The 10,186-nt window shown below is 55.6% G+C and overlaps 1 protein-coding gene across 2 annotated transcripts; it reads right to left on the bottom strand.

Moving 5' to 3' along the window:
- Window positions 1-659: 659 nt before the first annotated feature.
- Window positions 660-3,115, bottom strand: GJA4 (gap junction protein alpha 4). 2 transcript variants are annotated; one of them, XM_007182488.2, is made up of 2 exons: window positions 3,041-3,115; window positions 660-1,959 (listed from the first exon to the last, which is right to left on the bottom strand). In XM_007182488.2, exon 2 carries the CDS (start codon window positions 1,940-1,942, stop codon window positions 941-943), a length of 1,002 nt encoding a protein of 333 aa, XP_007182550.2. In that variant the 5' UTR covers window positions 1,943-1,959; window positions 3,041-3,115; the 3' UTR covers window positions 660-940. The 2 variants fall into 2 exon arrangements, with proteins under 2 accessions (XP_007182550.2, XP_007182551.2); XM_007182489.3 differs by lacking the exon at window positions 3,041-3,115 and adding an exon at window positions 2,430-2,512.
- Window positions 3,116-10,186: the final 7,071 nt, after the last annotated feature.

Genomic DNA, 10,186 nt, shown 5'->3' with positions numbered 1-10,186 from the left:
CAGACTAGACAAGGCCAAGGTAGGAGGGGGCAAGTGATCTAAACCTGCCTCCCCAAATACCAAAGGGTGCAGGCCCATTTGAGCTGGACTCTGAAGGGCTTGGCTGGCAGGCAGGCAGGGTAGGAAGCAGTGTCCAGTAAGGAAGCACACTTCAGTAGGGCGCGTGGCCGGGGCACTGGATGGCCATGGGGCAGGATGGGGACAGACTCTGCTTTGGCCACTGATTAACGGGCAGGTTGAGGGGGCTGGTGCTGGGGCATTTCAAAAGGCAGTGTTTAGGACTCAGAGCTGCTGAGAGGCAGTATGTAGGAGTTTGAGGGTTTAAGGTGCTGCCTGGTGTTGGGATTGCTAAGGCCAAAGACAGATTATGCAGGACCAAAAAGGAAGCCTGGGTAAAGCAGCTGTCCCCCCACCCCAGGCACATCATGACAGTATCAATACACACCTCGCTTGTGGTCAAGTCCTGTTTATTTTAGAAGGATAAACAGCAGAACTAGGAAGGAGTGATGGGAACAAGACCCCAGTCCCCTTGACACGGCCAGATCCAGCACAGGCTCTGTCTGTGTGTGGGACCAAGTCTGACCCAGCAGCCTCGACCAGCCTTTTTCTGTGAGGACAGGTGTCTGGACAACCTGGGCAGAGGTGAATTTTCCACGGGGGTGGGGGTGGAGTAAGTTGTCTCCGAGTCCCTTTGAACATGGTGAAAAAGACCACAGGGCCCAAACACCCTTGGCCAAGAGCACCCTGAGCTGCCTCTGTCTGTGCCTGGGACAAAGCCACATTCTGGAGGGGAAACTATGGTGCCCTCTGGTCACCAGGAAGGCCCCAGGTATTCAAGAACAACATGCAGTGAGGCCTTCTGGCCAGCAAGCACCTGCTTCCCCAGCCCCAGTCATCTCTGCAGAGTCTTGCACTAAAGGCAGCAAGACTTCCCGGGCTCTTATACATACTGTTTCTTGGAAGCAGAGCTGCTGGGGCGACTGGGGGATTTCTGGCCACTCTGGGGGGGCGGGTCCAGGAAGAGGGGGGGTCTGGAAGAAGCCAGCCTCTCCTCCGTAGTCAGGTTGGCCCAGTTCTGCTCACTGGACGAGAGCCCATTGTAGGTGGGGCATGGCGGGGATGAGGGCCCCTCACCCATGGGGAGGTAGAAGAAGACCTGGTCAGGATAAGGCTCCGAGGAGGTGCCCTGGGCTGGGGGCATGTCCTGGCTCTGCCGGGCCCTCATCCCCCGGTTGAGGCAGCGGCACAGCAGGTACGCCAGCTCCAGCAGGTTGAGCACCAGGGAGATGAGTCCAACCACCAGCATGAAGATGATGAAGATAGTCTTCTCCGTGGGGCGTGAGACAAAGCAGTCTACGAGGTAGGGGCAGGGTGAGCGCTGGCACACGAACACAGGCTCCATGGTCCAGCCATAGAGACGCCACTGGCCGTACAGGAAGCCTGCCTCTAGCACACTCTTGCAGAGCACGCTGGCCACATAGGTGCCCATCAGCGCCCCGCGGATCCGCAGGTGACCGTCCTCCGCCACCGAGATCTTGGCCATCTGTCGCTCTATGGCTGCCAGTGCCCGCTCCACGCGTGGGTCCTTGGCCGGCAGTGCCCGCAGCTCCCCCTCTTTCTGCCGCAGCCGCTCCTCGCGCCGAGACAGGTAAATGACGTGGCCCAGGTAGACCAGGGTGGGCGTGCTGACGAAGAGGAACTGCAGCACCCAGTAGCGGATGTGGGAAATGGGGAAGGCCTGGTCGTAGCAGACGTTGGTGCAGCCTGGCTGGGCCGTGTTACACTCGAAATCCGACTGCTCGTCGCCCCACACTGACTCGCCAGCCAGGCCCAGGATGAGGATGCGGAAGATGAAAAGGACCGTCAGCCAGATCTTGCCCACCACGGTCGAGTGCTCCTGGACCTGGTCCAGCAGCTTCTCAAGGAAGCCCCAGTCGCCCATGGCTCCTGGGCCTCCGTCTGCAGGGAGACAGAGAACACTGTCAGCATCCTTCTCAGCTGTCCTAGCAACAGGCCAGCAGGGAGGCCGGCCACACCTATTTTACCTACAGGGAAACTGAGCTCCAGGAGGGGAAGGGACTGGCCTGGGGACTCACACCCAGATCTTTGGATGATGACTGCTAAGCTCTGGCAAGGGTACAGCTAGGGTCCCTGTCTAGTCACATCTGTGTCCCTCTTGTTCCCAGCTGCAGTCCCAGGGTGACCACAGCCGAAGGAGGTCTGGATCAAGGTGAGGCTCCTGAGCCTAAGGGAATAGAGAATTTGAGGAACGTATCCAAGGTCACACAGCTGTGCCAAGCCCCTCCTCCCTTTTGCCCAGGACAGGCTGTCCCCACCCCAGCGGGGGACTGGGCGGTGGTGGTGGTATCTTCAGCTTCTCAGGGGGCCCAAAGCCTCAGGTCCCCACTCCCCTCCCCATCAGCTCTCACCCAGCTGGCCTCACTCTAGCCTCTGAGTTGATGGTGGGGTGGGTGAAGGCACGCCAGACACTCCAGGCAGCATCCTGCATCAGCTCCACCTGTCAGCTTAAGTACCGACACTTGATCCTGTCCCCTTTCTCCATCCCCTCCCCCTGCCAAAGCTGGTGCTGCCAAATTCTAGACTCTTGAAAGGAACTGTCATGGCAGGGTGGAGGCACAGGCCACAAGGTTCCCAGAACGTCACGGGGAGAGTGGGGGGAGGAAGGTAGGGGAAAGGGGCAGGGGTGGTGCTTCTCCCCAGGAGCAAAGCTGTTTAGAGCCAGGCTCCGGAACCAGACCTGGGTTCAAATCCTGACTCTTCTACAACCTGGGACCTTGGATAAGTGACGACCTCGGAGCACTCCTCTCCTGTAAAATGGAAATGATACTATTCCTACCGCCTAGGGTTCTAAGGATGCAACCGAAGGAGGCAGGAGCCTGGCTTAGCACAGAGGCTGGCCCAGCAGGCTGGGTGAGCGCGGCCGCGGTGGGTCCCCCAGCAGCCACCCTCAGCCCCTGGCACGTGGCAACCTGTCCCTGCCCGCTCGTCAGCTGGCAGGTGGCGCCCCGGCCCAACTCACCGCCTGCCTGCCGGCGGCCCAGGTGGCGGTGGGGACGCGCGTCGGCCGGAGCGGCGCCCGTGGGAGCCCTGCCTGCTGGACGGCGCCTGGCGGCGGGGGCGCCTTAAATAGCACGCGGGGCGGGGTGGGGTCAGGAAGCGGCGGGAGGGCGGCGGGCGCTGTTCCGAGCCGAGCGGGGGCGGGACGGGAGGTGCAGGCTCCCTGAAGCCACACTCAAGGAAGGGGCCCGGGAGGTGGCACTGGGGGTCGAGAGGGAAGAGGATGAGAAACCCCTGCTTTCCCTGTCTGCCCTCCGAGGTCTTCAGGCCGGCAGACTCTCCCAGCCTCAGCTTCCTTGGCTGTGGAAGAGGTTCTCGCGGAGGGGGTTACGGGGTTGTGAGTTTTCCAGAGTGGCTGCATTTGAAAGGATTACAGCCAGGACTTTCTGATCTAAGGCAACTGGCCTGAGAGGCTGTGAGGGATGGGCGGGTGGGGATGAGGGTGAGGGGGCCTCCAGGGAAGGGCATCTCCTTGACCCCGGGGGCCTCTTGCCCTTGGTGAGAAGGGAGAAGACCCCTCATTTGTGGGGTGGCCACGGGGTGCCCCCGCGCAGTTCCAGGACTTGGTAATCAAGACTCATTAGGGCATGGGGAACCACACTGGGAGAGAGGGGTTATAATCTGACCTCCCTGGCATCTGTGGTGGAGCTGGGGTCTCTACCCAGCCCCTGTTCTTGCAGAATTCTCAAACATCCCCGCTCCTGGGCAGGCTACACAATCAGAGGGCACTAAGCAGTGCCCATGGACCACCTGAGACTGGGGAGGTGGTGGCTGGGGGGGGACTCTCCCGACCTTTAGCTTGGATCCCATTCTCATGCCTCTAAATATGGGGTGGGGGGAGACATCCAAAGGAATTAGGGGTGGGCAGAGCCTGCCATTGTTCATTCAGACATCACGCTGTCTGTGAACACTCGTGTGCTGCCGGCATTGTATGTGGAGCTGGAGACTTCACAAACCAGCCAGATGTGGTCTCTGGCCTGGGTCTCTCACTGGCTGGAGCAGGAGGCAGGAACTGAGCGTATCAGCCCTTGGGTTAGAGTAAATGCGCAAAGTTCTCCTGAGAACTACCAGACTCAGGGGGACTTGGTTAGGAACGTTTCCTGGAGGAGACCGCGTTAGCCACGTCGACGGACATAATCAACAATCTATAGTAGGAATAGAAAAGAGTTTTATTTGAGCCAAACTGAGGATTCTTGTCCAGGAGATAGCCTCTCAGAGAACTCAGGAACTGCTCTGGGGAAGCATGGTTTTCAGCACAGGTTATATCTTGTCAGAACAAAGAACGTCAGACAAGTCAGGGATACATTCCTTCAAGGTTTCAAGAAAAACAAAAACCAAAAAGCCCCAAACCCCCAAAAACCACAGATCAACAGCACACAGTGAGTCCGTACGGCCTTGGCACCTGGGAAGGGAGTCATCATCGAAGGAGTAGCAGCATTGGTGTCCCAGGAAGGGAGGCGTGGTGTGATCTTTATTTATTTTTATTTTATTTATTTATTTATTTATTTATTTATTTATTTATTTATTTATTTATGGCTGTGTTGGATGTTCGTTTCTGTGCGAGGGCTTTCTCTAGTTGTGGCAAGCGGGGGCCACTCTTCATCACGGTGCGCAGGCCTCTCACTGTCGTGGCCTCTCTTGTTGCGGAGCACAGGCTCCAGACGCGCAGGCTCAGTAATTGTGGCTCACGGGCCCAGTTGCTCTGCGGCATGTGGGATCTTCCCAGACCAGGGCTCGAACCCGTGTCCCCTGCATTGGCAGGCAGATTCTCAACCACTGTGCCACCAGGGAAGCCCGTGATCTTTATTTTTAACATGAACATTCTTTACTTCTGGTCAGTGCACCCTTTTCTTTAATAATTAAAGCAGATGAACAACGTAGGTTTGATAGGTCACAAACAGGCTGTTTTAGTTAGCATAAAATTTGAATTAACTCATGTACAAGCCAGAATGACTTTCCCATACTGCAATATGTGAAACTTGCTTTCGTCAGCCAGATGGGGGTTGGGGGGAGAGCATTCTGGGCAGAAGAACAGCATGAGCAAAGACCCAAGGACTGGGGGCTGCGAGGTCCTGAGGCTTCACCGGCCTTGGGAGAGGCAGTAGGGCCTAGAAGTTGAGACTTTTCTGTTTATCTCTGTGCCCTTAGGCACGTTGCTTAAACCCCTGTGCCTCAGTTTCTTCCTCTATAGATTGGGGAGGTAATAGTTCCTACTGTATAGGGCTGATGGGAGATCCAATCAAAGCACATAGCATAATATTAGTACACAGAAAGTTTTCCAATGGATGGTGGCTAAAAACGTTGTAACAACACATTTTTGTGACAAAAAGGGTCAGTGGGTTGGTCTTGGTGGGAGCAGAAAGGGCTGAGAGGGAGGGAGCTGGGGTCAGAATGTTGGTGAAGGATAGGGCAGCTAAGGAAAGGGAATGTGGCAGGTGGGGTCCAAGGCCTGGGGCCGGTGTCAGAAAGGTCCTGTGTTTCTCCACAACAGGATTCAATCTTTGGATTCCTGGTGCCCCAGGGTGGGTGCCCCAGGGTCCTGCCTTCAGCCCTCGCAGGAGGACCTCTGGGGCAGCAAGTGTGGTGGGCTCAGCTCAGACTTCAACTTCAGGATCAGGCTAGGCTGGCTTCCCCTTCCAGGACTGTCCCTCAGGGCCATGACGAGCTGAGTCTCCTGGATTTCCAAAGCTGACAAGAAGCCCACGAAATTCTGACCCCTGAGGGCATGAGAACCGAGGTCCCTGGAGGCGGGTTCTCACCACGCCCCCACTGCAGCCTCTGCTCCCAGAGTTCCTCTCCTGTGGCTGGGCCCAGGCCCTCCCAAAGCCTTTCTGATCCCAGCTACTGGGAAGGAGGGAGGAACTGCCCTCACCCTCACCCCTTCCTTAGGGGCTCTGGAGGTCAGAGTTTGAATGATCCCTCCCCTTCCTGGAAAGGATGAGCCGGGGTCAACCAAGACAATCCCACAACCTGGCCATTCCACCTGGGAAACATCCTTAGATCCCCACACCTCCCCTCTGTTCCCACTGCCCTGACCCTGTTTAGGCCACCATCTCAGTGGCCTCCCAACTGGTCTCCTGGCTTCCAGCCCAGCCCCACCCTTCCCCAGAAATCAGACCACACGCTGCCCTGCTTAAAACCCTTCTGTGGCTCTCCCTTGCCTCCTGGCCTCAGCCACCTTTCCAGCCTCCTCCCTCTTCCCCTTTCACTCAGTGATCCAGCCATACTTGACTCTTGCCTTTGTCCGTGCTGTCCCCTCTGCCTGGGGCACCCTCACGTGCTCAGCCCCACAGTCGTTCAGGACTTTGCTCCATATCCCTTCTCCCAGAAGTCCCCTTGCTGGCCTCCTCTGGATTAGATGAGCCTTTACGTTCTCAGCGGCTCACCTACTGCCCCTGGGTGCCCTGTTTAGTCGTGTTACATACATTCACATTGTTGTGCAACAGATCTCCAGAGCATTTTCATCTTGCAAAACTGAAACTCTATACACATGAAACCATCCCCATTTCCCTTCCCCCCACCCAGGGTGCATTGTTTACTTGTCTTTGTCTTTACCCCCTCCCCTATTAGTCTGTGAGCCCCTTGAGGGCAGGCAGCTGAGTCCTGTTCACACGCCCAGCACCTAGCAGGGCCCCAGGCTCATGTACGAATTTATGAATTCAACAAATTATTTACTGAGCACTGCCTGGTGCTGCGGCTCTGTCCTAGACACTGGAGATCAACCAGGAACCAGCAATAACAAAAATCGCTGTCTTGTGGGCTTTACATTCTAGCTGGAGGGAGACAGACAAAATATAGAATGTGCTAGCTGGTGATACCTGTTAGGTGGAGAGTAAAGCAGGAAAGGAGGATCAGGGCACAGGGGGTGGTGGTTTCAATTTTGAATAGAAGAAGGGAGAAATTCTCATGAAGCAGCTGACCTTTGATGCGGGCCCTGAAGGAAGGGAGGGACCCCTGTGGCTCTCCGGAGGAAAGCACATTCCAGGCAGAGGGAAAGAGAGTGCAAAGGCCCTGAGGCAGGAATGTGCCTGGTGTTTCCTGCTTGAGGGAGAGCAAGGAGGTCAGTGTGACTCAGTGAGGTCAGCAAGGAGAAGAGATGAGAGTTCAGAAAGGGAACAGGTGGGGCAGGTCTTGTAGGCCCCTAAAGGCCAGTGTGAGATGCCTTTGGAGGTTTGGGGCAGAGGAGTGACAGGTCTTGATTTAGGTTTTATGGCATCACCCTGGTTGCTGTGCTGGGAATAGACTGTGGGAGGGGGTGGTGGATGCAGATCTCCCCCTTCAAAGGAGGACTCGCTGCCCAGCTGTGCGGAGTCTGGCCAGCTGACAGCCTCCAGGTCTGCTTCAGCTATGCAGGTGGCCAGGCTCTGCTTGGGGTGGCCCCAGGCAATGGCTGAGCCAAGCATGGTCAAGGGTCCAGCCATTTCCATCCAGTGTGGGATTCCTCTCACCGACCATCTTTGTCTAACGGACACAGAGCTCCCACAAACGGGTCTTGTCGCTCGGTCCTGCTTGCTCCCCTTTCCATTCACAGGTGTTCCTCCCCAGCATGCCCTTTGCACTCCTCTCTTTTGCAGCATCTGCTTCCCAGAGTAGGAGCAGGAAGCAGGGAGATTATTGCAGTGATCCAGGTGAGAGATGATGCGGGTGTCTCAGCTCGGACTGCTGTAAAAATACCACAGACTGGGTGGCTTGAACAACAGAACTTTATTTCTCATAGTCCCAGAGGCTGGAAGTCCAAGATCAGGGTGCCAGCCTGGTTGGGCTCTTGGTGAAGGCCCTTTTCCTGGTTTATATCGGGCTGTCTTCTGAGTATGTTTTCACATGGCAGAGAGAGAAAGACCATCCCCCTCGCGTCTCTTCTCATAAGAGCACAAATCCATCCTCCTGACCCCACTTCCCAAAGGCCCCACCTTTTAATAACATCACACTGGAAGTTAGCATTTCAACATACGAATTTTGGGGGAGACACAAACATTTAGTCCCTACCAAGGGGCTTGGATCAGGGTGATGAATACAAAATAATCTATTTGCCTTGGGCCGCAGGGTGGCTGTCACATCATGCAGTAGATGTGGACTCGGAAGTGTGTATATGAAATCTAAATCATGATCCTAAGCACTGTTGAAGGAAGCTTGCAGCGAATCCTCACGTGATGGGGGGAAGAGGAGGTAGAGGTGTGTACCCTCATAAGAGAAGGCCAGGGGACATGAGATGTGTGCTGGGGACTCTGCATGGTGAACAGTAGCTCAGTACATGCTGGATGGAAAGCGTGAGCGGCACTGCTGGGGACAGCTCTCAGGCCAAATGTAGGACGGTTAGGGCTGGAATATTCCCTCGTCTGTGGTCCTGGCCCGCAGCCTGGAGTAGTGGGACCAGGACTGGAGGCTCAGTCCATGCTGGGATAGCTGATGTTGTTCTCTGGTTGCTCTGACCTCAAAGCCATCCTTATCCAGGCAGTGGGAACCGTCCTGGAAGATGCTGGAATGCAAGACAGCAAATAGGTAGAGATTACCCCTCCCTGGGACCTTGGCAACCATCCACTCCAAGCTGGGACTGACACACGAGATGGCCTGGGCAGCAGGCAGAGACTTTCCTAAGCATGGTTGTGCCTGGATATTTACTGGATACGTTAGCGCTAAACTAACATGTTATGACACTGTATCCTTTTATCTCTACAACAATCCTAGGAGTGGATACTGTCCTGAGTGCTGGGCTGAATATGTTCCTTTTGCCCCTCAGATCTGCTCTGTGCCCTGGGAGGCTGACCCGTACTGACTGCCTCAATAGGCTTCTGTGCCCTCTGGTTTCTGGTTGTGTTGGGTCAGTGGGAGCCGCTGGCAGGTGAGTAGGAGATGGTAGAGTGAAGTCATGGTATTTATTTGATTGCTGCGGTTAGATGCATCCTGGCAGCCTTTGTGTGGCAACCCGTCCATTGCTACCCTGGTACTAGCCCCAGGGTACCTTTTATGGGTTTCCTTAATCATGCCTATACCTTCAAAAACAGTCCCTCAAGGAAACTCTTTGAAGTTCCTTGGTTTGAATGTGCCATCTGTTTCCTGTTGAGACCCTGACTGATAAAATTCCCATTGTACTGATGACAAGACTGAGGTTCTGAAAGCCCGCCCAAGGTGCAGCATGGTGAAGCTGTGGTCATGAAGTGGTTAAGCTATGATTTAACCTGGGAGGTGAGTGTCAGCCCAGCCCGGGCCCTTTAAACTTGGCTGGCTTATCCACGCCAGTAACGACCACACGTGAGAGCAAAGGTGAGCCCCAGCCTGTCCTGTCGACACAATGACCCGTCCTTTCCCTGCCTGCATTGGCTCTTGGCTCACTGCCTCCTGGATTTCTGGCTCCTGGCCTTGGCTTTGATAGTTACTAAATGTTCCTCTGGGTGAGTATAGCCTTGCACCCCCTTTTGCTTTCCATCCTGTCCTGGCTTGGATGTTGGTGTTCCTGAAATTTCAGGTCATCCCACAGTGCTGGGAGTGGGGCTGGGATCCACTTGGGGTTGGTTAGTGCAGGAGCTGAGTGTGTCTGTCTCCCCCAGACTCTGAGCTCCTTGGGCTCAGGTCCTATTCCCCTGTGCAGTCCTCGTGTCTGCCAGGGGCCTGGGGTGGAGAAAATGCTCAGGGACAATGGAAGGAGCTGGATAGTGCTTGGGTGAGGCTGGGGCTTCATGCCTTTAGAGGAGCCTGTAGTGAGCATACAGGAGTGAGAGTATGAATAACAGGGATTTTGTGTACACAGGGTGGGGATGCACGTTCTGGATGGCGGTGACTGGGTTACAAACGAGGAAGGAGTGTGGTTTGTCTGCAACCAGAGGGCTGTGACTGTGTGTGCTCAGGGCAGGGCCTCACTATGAAGGGCTAGCAGTGCTGTTGTAGAGGGAGCACAGCGCCCTCTTGTGACCACATCTACAATCACAGCATGTACATCTGTAGGTTCCGCCCGAGATCCCTCCCGGCTCAACCCCAGCCCCAGCCTAAATTCAGCTCCAGCCATGGAGCTCTCTCCCCTTCTGAGGGGCTACCTTCTCTGCCCTCAGGGTCTTGTGGGTGGGAGTGTGGGAGAAAAGAAGAGAGTCAACCTGTATAAAAGACAGCCTTTATT

This window comes from Balaenoptera acutorostrata, chromosome 1 (genome assembly GCF_949987535.1).
Source record: "Balaenoptera acutorostrata chromosome 1, mBalAcu1.1, whole genome shotgun sequence".
Lineage (NCBI taxonomy): Eukaryota > Metazoa > Chordata > Mammalia > Artiodactyla > Balaenopteridae > Balaenoptera > Balaenoptera acutorostrata.
Note: the sequence above shows the minus strand (reverse complement) of the source record. Positions and strands in the feature narration are given on the sequence as shown.

Coding starts and splice junctions, on each gene's coding strand:
- GJA4 (XM_007182488.2), bottom strand. CDS start 1,942: ATGGGCGACTGGGGCTTCCTTGAGAAGCTGCTGGACCAGGTCCAGGAG.